At 36.8% G+C, this 24,469-nt stretch overlaps 1 protein-coding gene across 6 annotated transcripts in view; it reads right to left on the reverse strand.

Annotated features, from left to right (window-relative positions):
* Gon4l (gon-4 like) overlaps window positions 1-24,469 on the reverse strand; it is an 81,252-nt gene that overhangs the window by 38,777 nt on the left and 18,006 nt on the right. For 5 of the 6 annotated variants that reach the window (XM_076862166.1, XM_076862164.1, XM_076862161.1 and 2 more), the window contains 9 exons: window positions 24,012-24,205; window positions 23,245-23,319; window positions 22,829-22,879; window positions 20,824-20,874; window positions 19,851-19,946; window positions 18,508-18,627; window positions 17,831-18,001; window positions 16,232-16,424; window positions 5,040-5,141 (listed from right to left, as the gene is read on the reverse strand). In XM_076862166.1, the coding sequence (XP_076718281.1) occupies window positions 5,040-5,141; window positions 16,232-16,424; window positions 17,831-18,001; window positions 18,508-18,627; window positions 19,851-19,946; window positions 20,824-20,874; window positions 22,829-22,879; window positions 23,245-23,319; window positions 24,012-24,205 (1,053 nt within the window). The remainder of the gene's footprint in view (window positions 1-5,039; window positions 5,142-16,231; window positions 16,425-17,830; window positions 18,002-18,507; window positions 18,628-19,850; window positions 19,947-20,823; window positions 20,875-22,828; window positions 22,880-23,244; window positions 23,320-24,011; window positions 24,206-24,469) is intronic. The other variant, XM_076862165.1, reaches the window with a different exon arrangement.

The following is a 24,469-nucleotide window of genomic DNA, read 5'->3' on the forward strand; positions in this document are numbered from 1 at the left end:
CTGCTAGGGATATAGTTCTGTGGTATAGCACTTCCCTAGCATGTATGAGGTCCTGGGTTTGATTCCTAGGATTGGAAAAAAGGAAAAGGTTAAAATCCAAATGTTTATTTTTTTAAAAAAAATGTTTAATAGTAAGTAACAAAAGCTAAAATTCATTTTAAAAGTTAAAAAAAATTAAAAAAAAAACACCTTGGTGAGGATGTGGAACAATTAGAACTCTAATAATAATATAAAATGGAAAACTGCTTTGGAAAATGATCTGGAAATTTCTTATAAAACTAAGTTATATAACTATCAAGGATTTACTGATTCCTCATCTAAACAGTTGACTCAGGAGAAATTAAACATATAAGCACAGAAACCAACACAAGAAAGTTGAGCAGAATATATTAATGAGAGCCAAAAACTGAAAAGAATCCACATGCCCAGTAACACAAAAGTAGATAAACTGTTGTATATATACATGAAATTCTGTAAAATTCTGTAAACTGTTGTATATATACATGAAATTCAGTAAAAGGGGACAAACTAATGACATATGCTATGAAGGATTCTTAAAAATATACTAAGTAAAAGAAGCCTCACACCTAGAGCGCATATAATATGATTTCATTTATATGAAGTTCTGAAATAGGCAATTCTTATTTGTGATTAAAAAAAAAACAGAAAGGGGGAGAGGTGGCGGGGGAGGGGAATGACAGACTTGGAAGGGGCATGAGGGAACTTTCTACAGTGATGATTCTATGTCCTGATAGGAATATGAGTTACACAAATAAAGGTATGTCAAAATTCATTAAATGGTATACTTAAGAAATGTGTAATACATTGTATATAAATTTACACAAATGAGAAGTCACAAACAAATATTGAGCTTTAGTTCATGATATGCAAAGAGAAGGTTTTTTTTATTCTATTTTTCTTATTTGGTACTGGGGATTGAACCCAGAGGCGCTTTACCATCAAGCCACATCCCAGTCCTTTTAATTTTTGCTTTTTTTATATTGAGACAGGGTCTCACTTGAGTTCCTTAGGGCCTCATCAAGTTGCTGAGGCTGGCCTCAAACTTTTGAACCTCAAGCCTCAGCCTGAGTCGCTGGGACTACAGGGGTGCACCACCACATTCGGCTGGAGAAGTGCTTGAAATCAAAATATAACTCTCTTAAATGCATTTAAGATGAATTCATAGATGAACAGAGAGAAATGGAGAGCTGCATGATAAAACAAATGCATATTCAAAGTTTCCCCCAGGGCTGGAGTTGTAGCTCAGCGCTTGCCTTGTATGGGTGAGGCACTGGATTCGACCCTCAGCATTACATAAAAATAAATATATAAATACATAATTAAAATAAGTTAATTTTTAAAAATAAGTAAATAAAAAATAAAAGAAAGATATTGTGTTAATCTACAACTAAAAAAATTTTTAAGAAAAGGTTTCCCGGGGCTGGGGATGTGGCTCAAGCGGTAGTGCACTTGCCTGGCATTCGTGCAACCCGGGCTCGATCCTCAGCACCACATACAAAAAAAGATGTTGTGTCCGCCGAAAACTAAAAAATAAATATTAAAAAATTCTCTCTCTCTCTCTCTCAAAAAAAAAGGTTTCCCACTTATTCATCCTTTATAGCTATGCTAAAACATTTATATTAAAACATGTTCACTATACAATTCTTCTAATTCATCTACATGTTTAAAAAAAATTTAGCCAGACCTGGTCATGCATGCCTGTAATCCCAGCAGTTTGTGAGGCTGAGGCAGGAGGAATGCAAGTTCAAAGCCAGTCTCATCAACTTAGCGAGGCCCTAAGCAATGCAGCAAGACCATGTCTCTAAATAAAATATAAAAAGGGCTGGGGATGTGGCTCAGTGGCTATGTAAACCTGGATTCAATCCCTAGTACCATAAATAAATAAATAAATTCTTAATAAAATGTAATGGAAAAGTTTAAAGAAAAATAAAGGTTAGAATCCAGAGGAAGCAACATGGATGTTGAGAGGTCTGAACACTATGCCCTTTGGAGAACTAATGAAACTTGGCATGTTTTACATAGGAAAAAAAAAAAAAAACACTTAGGAAAAGAAACACCTTTGTGTGTGTATGTGTGGTACTAGAGACTAAACTCAGGGTTTTGCACATGCTACACGTGCTCTACTACTGAGCTATAGCCATACCCCCAGACTTTTTTTTTTTTTTTTTTTTTTTTTGGTAACTTTTGAGACCAAACCTTGTAGTAAAGTTGTCAAGGCTTCAATCCTCCTGCCTCAGCCTCCTAAGTAGCTAAAGAAACATCTTTTATATGCACATTTGGGAGTGAATTACTTTTTGTTGCAACAAAGAACAAACAAGGACTGGGGATGTGGCTCAAGCGGCAGCGTGCTTGCCTGGCATGCGTGCAGCCCAGGTTCGATCCTCAGCACCACATACAAACAAAGATGTTGTGTCCGCCGAAAACTAAAAAATCAATATTAAAATTCTCTCTCTCTCTCTCTCTCTCTCTCTTAAAAAAAAAAAAAAAAAAAAAAAAAAGAACAAACAAGAAGAATATGGAAATGTTAATTGAGCAGTTGTTCAGACTAGAACACACTGTATTTGAAGAACTGATGCACTCCCTCTCACTGAAGATATACAAACAGAGACAAAAAGGTCATATCACAGAAATTATAAACAAATTCTCAAGTGGGAAAAAAATATGACCCCACAGAACTTTTAAACTATGATTTTATGCTTTTTTATTATATTTTTTATTTTAGTCACCCATACAAGGATAACTCCTGTTGAAGGGATTAAAATTGAATAATATCCCAATGTCACATTTGTTTTATGACAAGGAGTAGGAAGAAAATTTATATTTTACCCTAGTTTTCACAGAACTCTCACTAGAAAGATGGCTCTTCATTCAGGCATCTCAAAAAAGTTCTTTACTTAATTGGCAAATATTGCCAGCGCTGTGCTAAACGTTGACTTTACAGCAGTAAATAACACAAAGCCCTGGAGAAGCTCTCAGTCCAGGGGAAAAAGAGAGATGCTAAATAAGAAATTATCAGAGCAATGAGTATATAAAAAAAAAAAAAATTAAAAAATGGTATGAGAGTGCAAAGCAAGATGATCAATTCTAATTGAAGAGAGTGTCGCTAAGAAATTATATGTAACCAGAAATAATAGTAGATAAACAAAAAGGGAAAACAAGTATGTTCCAGCTGACGGATGAAGAGAAATAAGATAGCCTGCTTTTCTGCTTGAAGCAGAAAATTTCCTTATCTGCAAATGACACTACAGACAAGCTCCTCCTTTTAAAAAGATTCTTTCCTTGTCTTCTATGACACTACATTTTCTTGTGGTTTCCTAGTCCCTCCTTCGATGTTTTCTCAAAGCCTAAATCCTCCAGCCTTTTCATTCCATGCATCCTCTTTAACTTCTGGTGCTTTCTTTCCAATGCTTCCTCTAACTCTTTTTCCCCTTGCAGTACAAGAGATTGAATCCAGAGACTCCCCACATGTTTAGGCAAGCATTCTACCACTGAGTTACATCCCCAGCCTGTTTTTTTTTTTTAGTTCTAGATGGACACAATACCTTTATTATTTTTATGTGGTGGCGAGGATCAAACCCAGGGCCTCACATGTGCTAGGGAAGTGCTTCACCACTGAGCCACAACCATAACCCTCCCCAAACCTTTTTATTTTGAGACATGGTCTCACTCAATTGGCCAGGCTCAAACTTGCAATCCTCTTACCTCAGGCTCCAGAGTTGCTGGGAATACAGTTGTGTGCCACTAAGTCCTACTCCTCTAAACTTAATTGCTACAATAGATAATTTGGACAATTTGTCAAAATAAATAGAAGACCTTCATAAAGGAGATGGTATTCTAATCTCCAAAGCAATAAAATAGAAAGTTAAGTCTAAAGTACTGTAGGAAATATATTGCATTATTTAGACACACAGTAAATATTTTTGGAGGCCTAAAAAAAATTTCTGTACAACTTGGTCAAAAGGTAAGACCTTGCTTTCTCCACATTGTACATATTACTCTAGCACAGGGTCATGTAGACCTTTTGTAAAAATCAATGTTTTTTGTTTTTTTTTTTTGGATACAGGGTCTCACTATGTTGCCCAGACTTGACTCCAACTCCTAAACTCAAGTGATCTTTCACCTCAGCCTTCCAAGTAAAAATAAATGATTTCTGAAATATAAATTTTCCATAACTGGAACTCTAGCCAATGATACAATTTTTTAAACAAATTATTCAAAGTTATCAAGATTGTTTTATATACTACAGTCTTGCAGCAGGTTGTGGCAAAAGTGATCTGCCATGGAATTTATCTGGGCCTATGTCCTCAGACTAGCTTAATATATTAATTTTACCCATCAAATACATTAAACTAGTATTAAACCAAATACCAGTTTAATCTTTCTAAAATCCAACTCAGTTTATATTGATTTTCTACTTAAAACTTCCCCATGATCTGAACACTACTTATGTTAGGTACCACCTCTCACACAACTCTACCTAATTAGATATTTTCTAAACACATTTTTTTGATGCTTTATAATTTTGTGGTTTGCAGATGCTCTTGTGTTCACATTATCCCTCTCTGTTCCCAATCATCAAAAATCTCTCATACCTTCTTGAAAGCTTGGCTAAAACATCTCATCTTGTGAATCCTTTCCTAAGCTTCCTACCCTATTCCATACCATACTCTAGGAGATGACAATCTCTTTACGTGATCAAGTGTACTTTACACTCAACCTGTTTGGCACCTATCATGTTATACTTTCCCTTGACTAGTATCTCACAGGGCAGGGACTGCTCGAATTTTTCTTGGTATCCAACTACAATCTTTGCCAAATAATAAGAACTCAATACATCACTATGGGATATAAAAATAAAGTACTGCATTCTGAACATATACCTAAATTTAAAGAATTACAGAAATAAGCAGTAGAGGAAACTTAAATGTATTAACTTAAACATGCTGCAAATTTCACCAACAAAAATCTACAAGGTAGATGCAGAACAGACAAAACTAGGATTTGATAAACATACTCACTGGTAATTCTCACTGCCCGGTCAGTACGGAAATCCTCTGTATCTGGTTCATCAAGATCTTCTAGAAAATTATATTCTGGATCATCATCATCATCGGCTTCATCTAGGGGGAAAAAAATGTTTTATACATTTATTCCCAAGTTCTGAACTCATTACCAATAAAATCTTAGTATTTTCTCTTTTTAAATTTTTTATTCTTTTTAGTTTCACATGACAATAGAATATATTTTAACATATTATACGTATATGGAGTATAACTTCCCATTCTTGCGGTTGTACATGATGGAGTCACACTGGTCATGTATTCATACATGAAAACTGGAAAGTAATGTCCAACTCATTCTACTATCTAAAATCTTGGTATTTTCAACACCTTAAGAATCTGTTCCAATAAATAATGTATATTTTTTAACTTTTTAAAGAACTGGTTTTCTCCTCAGTGCCTCTGCACAGATCATTTCCCACAGCTGTCATCTCACCTACTTTCTCCAATAAACCAGGTTCTGCCCCTCCTTTCAAAATAAATTTAAGGCTATCAATATGCAGCAGAAGACAGAAAGCTGATAATCTCTCTTTGAGTAGTACATCCCATGAAAATGAGACACAGAAAGATAGACCACCCACAGGCAGTTAGAGAAAGGGTCTCAGAGAAGGAGGAAGACATGATTAGAAAATCAAGCTTCAGACCCCACCTAGTCCTAACCACAGGATAGTTCCTTAACTACCCCTAGCAATGACCTACCTAGAGAACACTCACCCCCACTGTTATGCTAATAAAGGCTCAGAAACTACTCTCTCCAGGGCCTGGAGTTGGAGCTCAGCAGTAGAGCACTTGCCTCTTAGTGTGAGGCACTGGGTTTGATTCCCAGCACCATGCATAAAAAATAAATAAATAAATGGGTCCATCAACAACTGATATAAAAAAAAAAAAGAAAAAGAAAAAAGAAGAAAGAAAGAAAGAAATGAAACTGCTCTCTCCAGATTAGCTGAAGTCAAAATAGAATTGATTGGTCCCTTTCTGAATCCTATATTTACATGTCATCCCACTAATCACCTACAGAGACAGATCAAGCCCATAAAACCCCCTAGATAGAAGACAGGCCCCTGAGACTGTACCTTCCCTCAGAATCACTCCTGTATTCTGGGAGCCTTTTCTGCTTTAAATAATCTTGCTTTTCTACCCTTCACTTGTACATTTGTCTATGGATCTCATTCTTTGAATTTGCCAAAGAACCCACCTGACATCACACTCTGTTTTTCAAAATTAGTACTTTTTAGCTGGATGCAGTGGCATATGCCTGTAATCTCAGGAGGCTGAGGCAGGAGGTCCTAGGTTTGAGGCTACCCTCCTCAACTAAGTGATATTCTGTCTCAAAATTAAAATTTTAAAATATAAGTAAATTACTAAAAAGGGCTGGAGATACAGCTCAATGGTAGAATACTTGCCTGCCACGCATGAGGCTTTGTGTTCAATCCATAGTACCATCAAAAAAAAAAAAAAAACTTTTTGTAAAAGCTATTTGTACACTATTGATAATAATAATAATAAAAAGGAATGGCATAAATTACATAGCCACTCCCAACAATTAGGGAGTGGCTATATAATTATAATATCTTGGTGTGATAAAATAAAAAATGTGAACATACAGCATTCTATAAATGCTTAATACATGCATGACAGTAGAGCATAATTTCTGCATACATAATAACAATAAGTATGAAAGTTATATATCTGCAATGATAAGAATCATAAATAAATAAAAATGTACAAAAATAATAAATGTTATGCTAGGGTAGTAGAAATACTGGAAATACAGGTGTTTTTCTAATTTTCTTTTATTCATTGATTGGGTTTTTTTGCAGTACTGGGGACTAAAGTCAGAGGCAGTCTACCACTTAGCCACATCTCTAGGTCTGCATTCATTTATTTATTTTTAAATTTTGAGACAGGGTCTCACTAAGCTGCTCAGGGTGGCATCAAATTTGTCATCCTCCTACTTCAGCCTCCCAAGTCACTAGGATTACTGTGCTACTGTGCCTAATGTTTTTCCTTTTTTTTTCTTTTCTTTTTTTTTGTGCACACTAGGCAAGCTCTCTATTGCTGAGCTACATTCCCAGCCCCCATGATTTTCTTTAATGTTAACATTATGACGTCTTTTCAAAAATTTTTTTTTTACACTGGCATCTCACTATGTTCTTCAAACTTTTAATTCCTATGCTCAAGTGATCCTCCTTCCTTAGTCTCTCAAACAGCCGGGACGACAGCTGGGCACCACTATGCCCAGTTTCTTTTCAATTCCTTAATAAAAACTGTAGAGTCATTACATTATATTTTTTCACTCCTGGAAACTGAACCTAGGGGCTGGCACATGCTTAGGTAAGTACTCCACCACAAGCTACATCCCCAGACCTAGATTACAGAATTTGAGGTGATATTTTTCCCAGACAACTTTAGATCAGTGTTTTCTAAGAAAACTTTCCGCAATCATGGAAATGGTCTACATATGTACTGTGCAATACGACAGCCACTAGCCACATGTGATTGCTGACAACTTGAAATGTGGCTAGTGAAACTAAGGAAATTAATTTAAGAGAAACAAATAAACTATCAAAAAGAAAAGAATTAAATTCATAACAACTATGTATCCATTAAACAGGAGAAGAAATGTCTAGGTATTATGATGAAAAAAATCTAAATTATATCATTAAGTAAAAGGAACAATATGCAGATCAATAGGTATAATAAGATGCTTTGTATGAAAAACTTTCTCACTTAAGATTCTTTGTGTGAAAAACTTTCTCACTTAAGAGAAATATATGCGTAAGTGAACACAAAGAATATCAAAAAGCTCATGAAATTAAAAAAGACTGAAAAATAAAATGCTTTTTCACTTTCTACCCTTCCACAGTATTTTATAATATGAAATGAGCCTCTTTCGTTAAAAATAAATATACACTTTTTTCTTTTTTTTAAATATTTTTTAGTTGTAGTTGGACACAATATCTTTATTTCACTTATTTATTTTTATGTAGTGCTGAGGATCGAACCCAGGGTCTCACATGTGCAAGGTGAGTGCTCTACCACTGAGCCACAACCCCAGCCCCCACACTTTTTTCTTTTCTATAGTTTCTAATATGTTGGCCATGCTAGCCTTCAACTCTTGGGAATCCTTCCACCTCAGTTTTCCCATTCAAGAGTCCACAGATGCTACCACTATGCCTGGCTTACACATACTTTTTTCATGAATTCTTTTTCTAGAAATAAGGTCTTGCTATGTTACCCTGGCTGGCCTTAACTTGCAATCTTCCTGTAAGCCTCAGCAGCCCAAGAAAAATGGCATCAGAGGTGTGTGCCAGCCATTGCACCCAGCTTTGTATATACATTTTAATTCATTATCAATGGAAAATTTATGCTAATTTACCCAAATCTACTTTGATAATTCTTTTATTTAAATATTTATTTATTTTTAGGGCTGGGAATGTGGCTCAAGCGGTAGCGCGCTCGCCTGGCATGCGTGCGGCCCGGGTTCGATCCTCAGCACCACATACAAACAGAGATGTTGTGTCCGCCAAAAGCTAAAAAAAAAAAATAAATAAATATTAAAAAAAAAAAAAATAAATAAATAAATAAATAAATAAATATTTATTTATTTTTAAATTGTAGTTGGACACAATACCTTTATTTATTTATTTTTATGCGTGCTAAGGATCGAACCCAGGGCCTCACATGTGCTAGGCAAGTGCTATACTGCTGAGCCACAAACCCAGCCCCTACTTTGATAATTCTTGACTCAATATTCGTACTCAATTTGCTGGGTGTGGTGGTGTACACCTATAATCCCAGTGGCTCTCGAGGCTGAGGCAGAAGGATCCTCAGTTCAAAGCTAGCCTCAGCAAAAGCAAGGCACTAAGAAACTCAGTAAGACCCTGTCTCTAAATAAAATACTGGGGATGCGGCTCAGTGGCCGAGTGCCTTTGAATTCAATCCTTAGTACCCTCCAAAAAACATGAGTAAATAAATTGTACTCAATTCATAATATGTTAATTTGCATTGTTAATTCATACCTATTTAAATATCAAGTTTTTTTCCATCTGTTTCTGGGTTTATCTTGCCATTACAAATTCTTTGGTTCCTAGGAAATGGAATCCTATCTTCCTAATCTCCACAATACATTTGATGTAGATCTCTTTACAGCAAGATCTTTACCAACACTGTTGAATAATCAAAGTTCTCGGGAAAGCCTATCACATATGGGTAGTGTGTACAGGTCTGGACCCCATCTGTTTGGGTGCAAGAAGTGCAACAGATGGCTTCTGCCCACACCATACAAATGGGTCAGTCAATATTTTTCTCCAAGAACTTATTTGGCAAACATGCTGAAAAATCATTTAATAGGATTTCTTCTGAGTTCTGCTTAGCTCTTGATACTGTGGTGGTAGAATGTCCTCATTGATTAATAATGTCAACATTTACCCAGATAACCTTAAGTTGGTATGCTCCTCTAGTGATGTTTCTTAATTATTTTCTGCAAGATTCTGACTTTTGCCAGGTATGGTGGGCACATGCCTGTAATACCAGCAATGTGGGAATCTGAGGCAGGGGGATTTCAAGTTCAAAACCAGCCTCAGCAACTCAATGAGGCCCTAAGCAACTTTCGAGAACCTGTCTCAAAATAAAAAATAAAAAGGACTGGGAATGTAGATCAGTGGTTAAGTACCACTGAGTTCAATCCATGGTTCCAAAAAGAAAAGACTGACTTTTAATAACATGTAGATCAAATGGTACTAGAAATATGTGAAAATAACCAAAAATGCTATAAAAAGTATATAGGCCTATGGCATAAGTTTGGTACTAGGATACCATATCAAGCATAATTTCCTGTTTACCAGCCCTGAGTAAATTCAGCTGGTAGACTTAGGGGCCAAACACTCTAATCATTGGCTGTGTGTGTGTGTGTGTGTGTGTGTGTGTGTGTGTGTGTTTTGTTGTTGTTGTTGTTCTAACAACTGAACCCAGGGATGCTTTACCACTAACCTATATCCTCAGCCCTTTTTTATTTTGATGCAGGGTCTTGCTAAGTTACTGAGCTGGCCTGGAATTTGTGATCCTATTGCTTCAGCCTCCCAAGAAGCTGGAATTACAGGTGAGCACCACCATGCCAGGCCTCTCTCCATTACTCTTTTTTTATTGTTCTTTTTTTTTCCAGTTGTCAACGGACTTTTATTTTATTTATTTATATATGGTGCTGAGAATCAAACCCAGTGCTTCGAATATGCTAGACAAGTGCTCTACCTCTAAGCTACAACCACAGTCCTGTCCATTTCTTTTTGCATAGATTTGGAAGCTTGGTGTAAAAGAACCTCAGAGAGGGCTGTTAGAAAAAATAAATTCAAAAAATGAACTTCAAGGGCTGGGGCTGTGGCTCAGTGATAGAGCATTTGCCTCACACACATGAGGCCCTGGGTTCGATCCTCAGCACCATATAAAAATAAATAAATAAAGGTATTATGTCCATCTACAATAAAAATATTTTTAAAAAAAATGAACTTTAGGGCTGGGGATGTGGCTCAAGTGGTAGCGCGCTTGCCTGGCATGCGTGTGGCCCAGGTTCGATCCTCAGCACCACGTACAAACAAAGATGTTGTATCCGCCGAAAACTAAAAAATAAATATTAAAAATTCTCTCAAAAAAAAAATGAACTAAGAAATATGTAGACCCAAAAACAAAATATCATAAAAATTTTTGGGGCTGGGGATGTGGCTCAAGCGGTAGCGCGCTCGCCTGGCATGCGTGCGGCCCGGGTTCAATCCTCAGCACCACATACAAAAACAAAGATGTTGTGTCTGCCGATAACTAAAAAAATAAATAAATAAATATTAAAATTCTCTCTCTCTCCCTCTCTCTTTAAAAAAAAATAAAAATAAAAAATAAAAATTTTTAAGCCTATATGGGGAGGGAAAAATTGCATAGTTCTCATCAGATTCTCAAAGGAGAATTCCTTTGAAAGGAATAAATACTAAAAAATTCAGAAGCTTAGTATTATGGTTTGGATGTGAAGTATCCCCCAGAGGCTCCTGTGTGAAACAATGCGAGAAGGTTCAGAGGAGATTGGTTTAATACTCTTACAACTCAATCCTATCAGTGAATCCTGACAGGGATTAACAGAGTGGTAATTATGGCTGGTAGGGTGTGGCTAGAGGAGGTGGGAATTGGGGGTGTGGCTCTGGGGTATATATTTTATTTCTGGGAGTGGAGTCTCTCTCTTCCCCTCCTGTTCACCATGTGAGCTGCCTCCCTCTGCCACACTCTTCCACCATGATGTTCTGCCTCGCCTCAAGCCCCAAGGAATGGAGCCAGCCTTCTATGGACTAAGACCTCTGAAACTATGAGCTTTTAAATAAACTTTCCCTCCCCTAAATTGTTCTGATTGGGTCCTTTTAGTCTAAAACATTTAGACTTCTATTAGAAAGACTAAAGGGCTGGATGCAGTAGTGCTGGCCTGTAATCCCAACAGCTCAGGAGGCTGACACAGAAGAATCATGAGTTCAAACCCAGCCTCAGCAACAGTAAGGCACTAAGCAACTCAGTGAGACTCTGTCTCTAAATAAAATACAAAATAGGGCTGGGGACATGGCTCAGTGGTCAAGTACCCTTGAGCTCAATCCCTGATAACAAAAAAAAAGAAAGACAGACTAGTAGGAATGTTGAAGATGTATCTAAGTGGTAGAGAACTTGCCTAGCATGTACAAAGTCCTGAGTTCAATCCCCAGTACCACAAAAACAAAAAGAAAAAAAGGCTAGCGGGATAACAAATAAGTCACTGATTATTGAAAAACTGATTCTCCAGTTTATTTGATCAATTTCAAACTTCGTATTTTCCTTTGTATACAATTTTATGCATTTTGTTACCTATTAGTGTCTTGGAATAGAGGAAAAATAGAAAAAAAGAAAACGGCTAAGCTTCAAATCTGTTTCTTGTCATCTATCTTTTCTAACTGAATGAGAAAAGTCCTAAATTTAAATTTAGGACTAGAATTCTATTCTTCCTCTTCCCACATTAATGTAGAAAACTAAAACTAACCAACTACATATCTGGAAACTCTTACAGACGCATCTCAAACTATTATCAGGGGTCCCTCTGGAGAAAGACAGTGTCATCCTGGGGAAGAGCGTTAGCACTTTTTTTAATATTTGATTTCTTTATAACAAGTTTATATTACTCGTATACTTTTACTAGGAAAAAAAAAGAGCTCTAGGAAGAATATATCCAACAGAATCCACTATGCGTGTTTATCTGCCACCTCTCTATCCTTCCTTTCTATCATGGTTTTCAAAAATATTTCAAAGGTCCAGTTCAATTACCTACCTCTTTTATGTAGCTATAGTTCGTGGGGAGCCACACTGAGTTACCACACCTTCCAGTCCTCATGCACCACAGGGATCTGAAAGATCACTGTAGTCTGGTGTGGTAGTGCCATGACTCCTGACTCGGTCTTTTCCCCTGCTGGATAGCAAGGCCAGTTTCACCAGTAGGCATACCCCTGGGGTTGAGCTACACTCACATATCCTTTTGTAATCCTACCCCTTTGCCCTGTTTGGGATAGAATGTTCCATGAAAACTCCCTTTTTGTGTCCCTTTCTCTTGCTCTGCCTTTGGGTGTGCCTTCCTAGATGTCAGTCAACCTGCTGACAGGTTGATATCACCAAGCTAGGCTCAACCCCCTGAAACCTGACCCCTTGCCTCATGGCTTCCCCTCAATAAAAGGGTTCAGCATGTGCTCTCAATCTCTGTCTTTCTGTGGACCCCTAAGGTCAGAGCAGCAGTCACAGGACCCAAAGAAAAAGGTATCTGTCTCTTGTATGATTACTTCCTACAGCCCAGTTCATCCGGGGTGACCCTGAGTGTTTTAGTCATGGAATTGGACAATAGTTGATCACCCTAAACATGAATTATCTTCCCCTCTTCTAAAACCTTACAACAAGCCCGGTACAATGGCCCACACTGGTAGTTCCAACTATCAGAGAGGCTGAGGCAGGAGGATCACATGAGCCCAGGAGGTTAAAGACAGCCTGGGTGACATAGCAAAACCTCATCTCTTTAAACAAAACAAACAAAAAAATTAAATTAAATGTATTTAAACAAACAAAAAAATTAAATTAAAATAAATGTATCATGAACTAACAACAGACCAGATGTCCTTTCTTTTCTTTTTTTTTTTTTTTTAATATTTATTTTTTAGGGCTGGGGATGTGGCTCAAGTGGTAGCGCGCTTGCCTGGAATGCGTGCGGCCCGGGTTCGATCCTAAGCACCACATACAAACAAAGATGTTGTGTCCGCCAAGAACTAAAAAATAAATATTAAGAAAAATTCTCTCTCTCTCTCTCTCTCTCTCTCTCTCTCTCTCTCTCTTTAAAAAAAAAAAAAAAAAAAAAAAAAAAAAAAAAAAAAAAAAATATTTATTTTTTAGTCTCGGCGTACACAACATCTTTGTTTGTATGTGGTGCTGAGGATCGAACCCGGGCCGCACGCATGCCAGGCGAGCGTGCTACGGCTTGAGCCACATCCCCAACCTTTTCTTTTTTTTTAATAATTTTTTTTTTTTAAGTTGTAGATGGTCCCAATACCTTTACCTTTATTTTATTTTTTTAACGTGGTGCTAAGGATTGAACCCAGTGCTTCACACATGTAGGCAAGTACTCTACCGTTGAGCTACAACCTCAGCCCCAGATGTCCTTTCATTTTCAATATATAAGCCTTTATCCCTGAAGGATCCAAGTACAATGCCTATATAAGTATTTATTAAATTTTGCCAAATGATATGCAATATGATTTTTTTTTAATTTTTTTTTAGTTGCTCGAGACAATACAATGATCTTGACATATCATACATTTGATTCAATGGGGTATGAATTCTCATTTTTTCATGTGTACAGATTGCAGGATCACATTGGTACAATATGATTAATAGTATCAGAAGGTACATTCAAGTGCTGGGGTTATACCTCAGTAATACAGTGCTTGCCTAGCATGTATGAGGCACTAGGTTGGATCCTCAGTACCATATAAAATAAATAAATAAATAAATAAAATTAAGGTATTGTGTCCATCTATAAGTAAAAAATGAAAAAAAAAAAAAGAAGGGCTGGGGATGTGGCTCAAGTGGTAGCGCGCTCGTCTGGCATGCGTGCGGCCCAGGTTCGATCCTCAGCACCACATACAAAGATGTTGTGTCTGCCAATAACTAAAAAATAAATAAATAAATATTTTTTTAAAAAAAGAAGAAGGTATGTTCAAACACTTAAGAGGATAATTGAATAAGTCACTTACCCTGACATTCCTGGCCTCACCTACCTACCCATTTATAGTCTATTTCCATCCAAACTTTTATTTCATCAATATTCCTTCCCCACTTCTGGTAACACTCTTCTTTTGGGTAACAGCATACTCCAACCACATTGCTCTATGAGGTTCTGTCAACCAAGGACTCCATGCCAAAACAGTCTCCCTATGGGTGCCACATACCACCAACAGACCGGGCATGTGATCAAACCAAGCCATTCTGAGTTGTTCCCCAGATTTTTCAAATTGGCGTTTATAGTGCTGACAAAGTAAAAAGTAGTCATTGCGGGGGGGGAAAAAAATTGAGAACTGAACTATATGATAAAAAGAAACACAGAGGGGGCTGGGATGGTGGCTCAGCGGTAGATCGATCGCTAGCATGGGCGGGACCCGGATTCAATCCTCAGCACCACATAAAAAAATAAAGGCATTGTGTTGTGTCCATCTACACCTAACAATAAATATTTAAAAACAAAAAAAACAAAAAAAAAAAAATAAAAAAGAAAAGAAAAGAAAGAAATACAGAGGGAAAGAGAATCCTAACAGTTCCACTATAGGTTTTCCTGTCTTTCCCAAAGCTTGGTCTTATTTAATCTCAACAAGATAGAGGTAGAATTCTTTTACTTGCATTATAAAGACCCTTAACTAACACATGTTCTTGTAGTGAACCAGTGAATTCTCATGAAATCATATAGAAAATTATGTGTGTGTTTATGTTTCAGAAGAGGATCCATAATATTCAAAAGATTGCTAAAAAGGAAACCAATAGACTAGAAAAAAGGGATCCAAGAGAGGGAGAAGGAGAGAGAAAGGAAAGGGAAATGCATCAATTTAAAAAGATGACCCCCAAAAAATTCTTAACCAAGAGAGAGAGAGAGAGAGAGAAAGAGAGAGACAGACAGAAAACAGAGAAAGAGAGAAATTACTGATTTAAAGTAAATAACTTACATAAAAATTAAATGAACTCAAAACACACCTATTATATGACAATATGTATATATACTTGGATTTGGTTCTGTTTTGGTACTGAGCCCAGAGGAGGTTTACCACTGAGCTACATCCCCAGTCCTCTTTGAGACAGGGTTTTGCTAAATTACCCAGGATAGCCTCAAATTTGCAATGCTCCTGCCTCAGTCTCCCAGGAAGGCTAGGAATAGAGGTGTGTGTCACCTGTGGGTTTTTTACCACAATTCCTGGCTCATTAACTTCCTTACCAGGGCACAGAAACTCTAATCTTCCCCTGCCTTTAGCTGGCCACAGGAAATTTTCTGACCTACCCTGTTTGATAGTAGACCAAGAGACCCTCCTTGGAGGAATGAATGCTCTACAGAGAGGCCAATCTGAACCATCTCTAGGTTGACAGCATTAGAACTGAATGTGATTAGAGGACATCCAGCTGGTATCCACTGCACAGAATTGCTCACTTACTGGTAAAGAGAAATCCCCACACTTTCATACCTTTTGAGGTCCCAGAAGTCCTCTGTGTGATTGTAGTGTGAAAATAAGGGGGAAAGTCTTCTTATTTTTTTCTTTCAACACAATCCCATTCTTTTTTTTTTTTTTTTTTTTCCAGTATTGGGGATTAAATCTAGGAGTGCTCCACCACTGAGCTATATTACTAGCCCCTTTTTGTTTTGAGAAAGGGTCTCACTAAATTGCTTAGGGCCTTACTAAGTTGTTGAGGGCAACCTCAAACTTGTCATCCTCCTGCCTCAGCCTCCCAAACTGCTGTGATTATAGTTGTATGTTACCATGCCTGGCTACAATCCCATTCTTTAAGCTTTTGATTAACAAAAATTTTACAACATAGATAGTGGACAGAAATAGATAGTAAATGCAAACATCACTTACCTTCATTCCCCACATCATCATTCATGAGTCCCCCCAACCACATCTTCCAGTCCTCATCATCAGCTGTATTGGGATCATACATATCTGGGGTGATATCTGGAGCTCGGAGCTCTGCCTCTAGTTGCCCCAGGGGAACATCTTTCAGGGGCATCTTAGAACGAGTTCGGAATGCAATGAGACTATCATCCATGGGCTAACCAGTGAAGAAAGAAAAAAAGCCACTAAGCGAATATGTTTTCAAATTCTCTGAACTTCATCCATTCCTCATCCTGGCTAAAACCACAAGAACTCTTCCCTAAACAATTTGTTTTTTTCTGTTTATCTGAAAATATTAAGAAAAACGATATGTTTTAAACAAACATTTCAAGAACATCTATTGAGCTATGTAATTTATACACCATAAAATTCATCCTTTTAAAGGGTATAATTGAGTGGATTCAATATATCACAGAATTATACAACCATCACCACTAATTCCAGAATGTTTTCATCATCGCAAAAAGAAATTGCATACCAAAAGTGCTGGGGAGGGATACTGACCAAATTATAATGTTATATTGTATATTATGTGCATGTGTAACAAAAATCCCATCAGTATGTATTAACTATAATGAACCAATAAAAAATGTGGAGAAAAAAACGAAGTCCTAAACCCATTAACAGTCACCCTTTTTTTTGCTCTTCCTCCCAGCCCCTATTAACCATTGATCTTCTTTCTATCTGTATGGATTTTCTTCTACTAGACATTTCACAAAAATGGACTCATACAATGTGTGGCCTGTCTCTGGCTGCTTTCACTTGGCATAACATGTTCAAAGTTCATCCTGTACCATGTATCAGTACTCTACCACTGAGCCATAACCCCAGCCCTGTAATTTTTTTAAATTACTGGATCCTGACTTGAATAACTAGTGTGGTAATATGAGAATTAATTTTTAGAAAACACACCAAAAGTTTTTAGGGGTGAAAAAACATCATGGGGGGGGCGGCTGGGGTTGTGGCTCAGTGGTAGAGCACTTGCCTGGCATGTATGAGGCACTGGGTTCAATTGTCAGCACCACATATAAATAAATAAATTAAATAAAGGTTCACTGATAATATATTTTTAAAAAATCATGGCGGCAACACAGCTCCAAAACAATTTTTTAAATGTGTATAGAGAGAGAGAAAAAAAACAATTGTGATAAAACAATTGTGATTCTCAAGAATCTAGGTGAAGGTTGTTTCTATGATGCACATTTCGTAATGCTGTCACAAAGTTTATTCCTTCCTTAGAAACTGCAACTCAGAGGCTGAGGTTGTGGCTCAGTGGTAGAGAGCTTGCCTAACATGCTTGAGACACTAGGTTCAATCCCAGGCATCCCATACAAATAAATAAAATAAAGTTATTGTGTCCTTCTACAACTAAAAAAAATTTTTAAAAAGAAAAAGAAACTGCAACTTAGGCAAGACAGAACAAAACAAAAAGAATATCAAAGATTAACAATTTCATGACTCTTACTTATAAGAATTTAATCTCTTTCTCTTCTCCTCTAGACATGAGCAACAACTAAATTACCACATTTCACTCTGTCAGTGATTTGGAGTTAAGACATTTACCTGAAAAGAATCCATGCAGACAGGACTGGAAGCCAGCTCCTCATCTACAGCATGCAACTTCTCCATGAAAGTACTATCCCTGGTCTGTTTTGGTTTGGGAGGGGGCGGGGGCCCCATAGGCACTACCTCAGCACTGATGTGCCTGACGGCTGGTGTGGTGACTTTCTCAGCCTGATTAAAAAGAGGCACCACATTAAGGAAGGAAGGAAAGAACAAAGAAATGACGGAAAGGAGAAAAAGAGAAGGAACTAAGAAACAGGAGAAAGAAGCAGATCTTCCATACCCTATTGACCCTTTTCTTCTTATCTAGACAGAGGTACATGAGAATATGCATTGTCAAGCATATAGATCTAACTAGGTTTTATTCTATTTCCAGTGAAGTCAACACAATGCTACTTAGGTTAGCAAAACATAGGAAATCTAATAAAATGGCTTTAAGGACAATATCAAATAGACAGGAGAAAAGAAACTCTGCTAGTACATTTTTTTTGCCCCTTAAGAGAACTCTGAAAAGCTCTTTCCCTAATACTAAGTTCTAGTCTTGACTGTTCCTTGAACTAAGGGACGTGGAAAAATGATAACAGCACAGAATCCCCAAAAATAAATCATCTACTTAATTGGTTAATTAATCTGCTTATACAGTTACATCTAAGTCTCTTTATTTGATGCTGATTTACCTCTGATAATATGCCACTCTCCTCATCAGTTTCAGTCATCTCAGAAGACTGCCTCAGTTTGCATTTCTTTGCCCCACGTGGAGATGAAGCAGTGCTTTCAACATCACTTTCCAATAAGCTCTACAAGACAAATTCAGTCCACTTTTATATACATATGCCTCTGTCTCAATCTACCGAGTTTGACATCTCAACAGAATAAATAAAAGAAGGAGAAAATAAAAATTGTTTTTGAGAAAATAAAATTTAAATAGCTTAATATCCTAAAGTGGTGGGGAGGCCATGGATCAGATCACTGTCCTCAATTGTATTATAAACTCTATTAAAGTATAAGGCAGGGGCTGGGACAGTAGTTCAGTGGCAGAACACTTGCCTAGCATATGTGAGGCACTGGGTTCGATCCTTAGAACTACATAAAAATAAACAAATAAGGGTTAGTATTGTAGCTCAGTGGTAGAGCACCTGCCTCGCAAGCGTGAGGCCCTGGGTTCAGTCCCCAGCACCACATAAACAAATAAAAATAAAGATATTGTGGGCTGAGGCTGTAGCTCAGCAGCAGAGTGCTTTCTACCATGCGTGAGGCACTGGGTTTGATCCTCAGCACGACATAAAAATAAAGGCATTCTGCCAATCTATAATCACAAAAAAATAAATAAAAATAAAAATAAAAAAATAAAGATAGTGTCCATTTAAAACTAAAAAAAAATTTAAAATAAAAATAAAAAAATAAAGGCATGCTGTCTATTTACAACTACCAAAAAAAAAATTTTTTAAATATAAGGCAGCAGTTTAAAATTCTTTTACAAACAAGTCAAAGAACAAATTAACACAGCCTTAAAAATGAACAAAGTATGCTACAAACAACAGCATACATGAATTTCAAAAGCATAATGTTGAACAAAAACAACAAAAGCCAGAAACAAAGGAACACATACACTACGGGTCCCAGTTACATAAAGTTCAAAATAATAAAAATAGAACTGTAGAGAGATGCATACTTAGGTGATATAACTACAAAGAAAGACAAGCAAGTAATTTCCAAATAATAATTATATTTAGGGGGAGAGAGGTGACGGTGGTTGGGAAGGACATACTGGGGTAGTCCTGGCATTGTTAAAATTCTCGACTTTCTTTACATTTTATTCTGTATACATTTATGTGTTATGTGTTACGTTTCATAATATGTGCTAAAAAATGGAGGGAGTATGAAGAGCAGAAAAATACCTCACAGCAAAAAACTCATTAGAAAAAAATTACAATTTTTCAATCCTCTTTATAGATGAGGTAACCATAATAAGAAAGCAAAGCATACCATGTCATATTAAGCAAAACGTTTTCTCACTAACCTCTTCAGCAGTCTCATCTTCCTCTTCTTCATCTGGCTGGTACTCTTCATCAGAGGAATCATCTTCTTCAAGGTGGATATCCACGAACTGTGGAGGCTACATTAGTACAATTAGAAAGAAATGGAGGGCCGGAATTGTAGCTCAGTGGTATAGTGCTTGCCTAGCACATGTGAGACACTGGGTTCAATCCTCAATAGCACATAAAAATAAATAAATAAAATAAAGGTATTGTGTCTATCTATAAGTAAAAATATTAGAAAGAAAGAAGGACAAGCTGCCTGGGCACAGTGGCACACGTCTGTAATCCCGGCAATCGGAAGTTAGCTAGCCTCAGTAACTCAGTGAGACCCTGTCTCTAAATAAAATACAAAATAGGACTGGGGATGTGGCTCAGTGGTCAAGTGCCCCTGACTTCAATCCCTGGTATCAAAAAAAAAAGAAAGAAAGAAAAATGGAGTAGGACTCAAGCGTGTAGTATGTGCTTAACATGCACAAGGTCCTGGATTCAATCCCCAACAGCACAAAAAATGGACTAATAATAAACACAAATTATAAGTATTTGGAAAAGAAGGGGAAGAAGGCTGGGGTTGTTGCTCGGCGGTGGAGCTCTCGCCTAGCACATGCGAGGCCCTGGGTTCGATCCTCAGCACCACATAAAAATAAATAAATAAAATAAAGGTATTGTGTCCAACTACAACTAAAAAATAAATATTAAAAAAAAAAAGAAGAAGGTGAAGAAAGCAGTGCCGAAAAAACAAATTCTAAGAATATAATGTGCAGCTACAGCAAACAACACAAAGCAGGGTTTAAATGACTCCATGAGATGCAAACCCTACAGCAGTGGAAAGGGAGAAATCAAAGTCAAAATTTAAAGAAAAAAAAAAAAGGTTTAAAAACAAATAGAAGAGAAATAATGAGACTTCAAAACTGAAGTCTTTCTGGAAAGAATGACAAAGACCTCTCCCAAGTTTACCTTAATTTCATTGGCCTTCTTAATTGGTGAAATATTCCATGTTGGAATTACCTACCAAAAAGAATATAAATAATTAATTGAAATGGATTAACTTTCTTTTTCACTTTCTCTTTACCATTACAAAGAGCCAACTACCTAACAAGTAGCTACAGTGATCTAGAGGTGCTGATTATTCTCTGTATCTTCTCAAATGTCTGTGAAAGTTTAACTGGAGAAAAAGAGGGAAGAATCTATTTGTCATTTGCATTTATGCTGTAATCCTAGTAAGATTCACTTTTATCTATAAATGGAGAAAAAAAATGTGTGTCTTGCAGCTCAGACTCATATGGGGCAAAGGATAGAAAAACTATTTAACTACAACACTATACAAAAACTTAAGATATTATAGTTACAGCAGCCATTTGACATCAGTATTTCTCTTAATCAATTACATAAATCTGCCACCAGTATGCCTAAAAATCCAACCATAAATAGCTCTTACAGAAAGATTTAAGGGTGAAGTATCATATTATCCACTCTTATTTTCAAACAGTATAAGAAAAAACAATAATTATAAACATAAAGCAAATATGATAAAATGTTAATCTTGGAATCTAAATTGTAATACTCTTTCAACTTTTTGTTTGACATGCTTCACACAGAGTTGGAGGAAAGGCTTTTTTGTTCTTTTAGATTGGTTGTTTTTTATTTTTGTGGTGCTGGGAATTAAACCCAGGGGATTTTCTACCACTAAGCCAAATCCCTAGTCCTTTTTATTTTTTATTTTGAGAAGGGTCTGGATAAATTGCTGAGGCTAGCCTTGGGGACTTGTCTTCCTCCTGCAACAGCTTCCCAAGTTGCCAGGATTACAGGCAGGCACCACCATATCCAGCTCTATCTATCCATCTATTTATTTATTTATTTATTTATTTATTTAATCTCTTTATTTATTAATTTAATTTTCTTTTTCTTCCTTTTTTTAAAATTGTCAATGAACCTTTATTTATTTATTTATATGTGGTGCTGAGAACTGAAACCCAGTGCCTCACACATGCTAGGCAAGTGCTCTACCACTGTGCCACAAACCCAGCCCTTATTTTTATATTTTAAATTTTGAGACAGGATCTAAGTTGCCAAGGCTAGCCTCACATTTTCACTACTCCTGCCTCAGCCTCCTGAGTAACTGGGATTATAGGCATTTACTACCGACTGTTACTGAATTTTTTAAAAACTCATGTCATGTAGATTTCACAGAACTTCTGTCTCATTGATGGTTGTTTCATCATCACAACCATATGTTCACGGGTGATTATTTTCTGAAGAATGATGAAATTTCAATTTATACAACAAGGATTATTTAATTAGACAAAAAGTGTGGTATGTCTGCCCCTCCTGCTCAAAAAAAAGTCAACATAGCCTTGGGTTGTATTAAGAAAAATATGGGGGCTGGGGATGTGGCTCAAGTGGTAGCACGCTCGTTCGATCCTCAGCACCACATACAAAGCAAAGATGTTGTGCCCGCCGATAACTGAAAAATAAATATTAAAAAAAAATTCTCTCTCTCTCCCTCTCTACCTCTCTCTCTCTTTAAAAAAAAAAAAGAAAAAAGAAAAATATGGTCTCTAGAATGCTGAGGAGATATCTAACTAATGTAGACTGTTAAACCACGTTTGGTTTAGTAGATTCCATTTGGGGCAGACTTTTTTTTGGTACTAGGGATTGAACTCAGGGGCATGTTACCATTAAGCTAAATCCCCAGCTCTTTTTACTTTTTATTTTGAGACAGGGTTTCACTGAGTTGTTGAGTGTCTCACTAAGTTGATGAGGCTGGCCTCAACCCTATGCTTAATTTCCTGAGTTGCTGGGATTATAAATGTGCCCTACCACACCTGGACTACAAATAAATCTTTAAAGGAGCAAACCCAGACCATAATTTTTCCATATTTCTTCCCTATGAATAACCTAGAATTAGATCCTATTTACCAAGCTAAATAAATAACAACAAAATAATACATAGAACACTTACCACTCCTTTCTCCACCACTTCCTTCAGTTTAGAGCGAGTCATTTTAGGCTCCTAAGGAAAGAGAAACAGGATCGAAAATCAGGGTTCTTGTGTTTGGGTATTTTTGTTTTGCAGTAGTACAAACTAAACCCAGCAGCACTCTATCACTGAGCTATATCCCCAGCCCTTTTTATTTTTGAGACAGGGTATTGATAGGTTTCCCAGGATGGCCTCAAATGTGGAATCCTCCTGCCTCAACCTCCCCAGAAACTGGGATTATAGGTGTGCACCACCACCCTGGCCATAAACAGGTTTTGAGATACTAACTTTGCCCCAAGCTATTAAAAGGTTTATAAACTCCCAAGTGACTTCCTACACTTGGCCAGTTTACAGGTAATTCTTCCATGACATTAAAAGACTGATCATCAACTACTTACAAACATTGGCATGTCTTCTGTTTCACTGATGGCTGCTTTCATCATAGCTACCACATGTTCATTTGTGATTACTTCCTGGAGAAAGATGAAATTTCACTTTATGTTCACATAAAGATGTTGTCATCTAGAAAATACTCATCTGTATGTAACTCTGTTAAACCTACATGGAGGATTAATGAAAGCCAGTCTCCAGCTTCAGACTGGGATAAAGCAAGTTGACTCACCACAAAGAAGGCAGAAAAAGTTTTAGATAGAAGCACAGAGTGTGAAACAATGTAGTAGCAAATAAATCAATCATATTAGCTGCTACTAGGAACAGCAATAAAAAGTGATTCTAAAGTAACCATATGCTACAGGAAACAGCAAAATCTTTATGAATAGCTGAGTTTGCTACATATCTAAAATACTGTTGATATGTGTGCTAAGTACGATCAAATGCTAAATGGGTTTCTTTTCAGATGTATCACCCCACATAAGTAAATCCACTATGAACATTCTTATCTTCAAATCTGCTAAATACATTAAGCAAACCAGTGGAAGGAAGCAAACACAGTTATCTTCACAATTAAGTTCTTTTTTAATATGTGTTCAGATTTCAAATTTGTGCTAAGTGCAGAGAAAGTTATCTTGAGATATAAAATGCTTTGTCACAGGTAACCCACAAAACTGGTAATTAATCTACCAAGAGTCAAGAATTTGCTGAGTCTGTTTATTTGCTTTTCATAAAAGTTTCCACTGCAATGACAGAGCGGCCCAGTCTTACTCACATGAAGAATGTTTCGCACATTGACTGCTGTCAGGTTGTGCTGCTTGGCACCATCCTCTAAGGTACGATCAAGCATGTCATCCAATTTCAGGTCACAGGCCAAGGTCCCTTGTTCTTGACCCTTTCCATCTCGTTTCCTCTTGGTACCCTTCTTCTTTTTTCTCCTTTTCTCACTTTCTTCATTGTCTTGTTCTTCTGTTAATAAACCAACATTATCACCATAATCTCCAAAATAGCTGCTCTTATAAGCCCAAAAAGGCAATAGTAAAAGAAAATCAAGCTAATGGTACTGTAGTAGCAATAATAACTAACATTCACTGAATATTTTATGTCAGACACCTTTTTTTTTTTTTGTACCAGGGATTAAACCCAGAGTGCTTAATCATTGAGAGATATCCCCAGCCCACCCACCATTTTGTCAAATACTCTTGTACATACTTTATAGATCTTAATTCATTT

This window comes from Callospermophilus lateralis, chromosome 7 (assembly GCF_048772815.1).
Source record: "Callospermophilus lateralis isolate mCalLat2 chromosome 7, mCalLat2.hap1, whole genome shotgun sequence".
NCBI classification, from domain to species: domain Eukaryota; kingdom Metazoa; phylum Chordata; class Mammalia; order Rodentia; family Sciuridae; genus Callospermophilus; species Callospermophilus lateralis.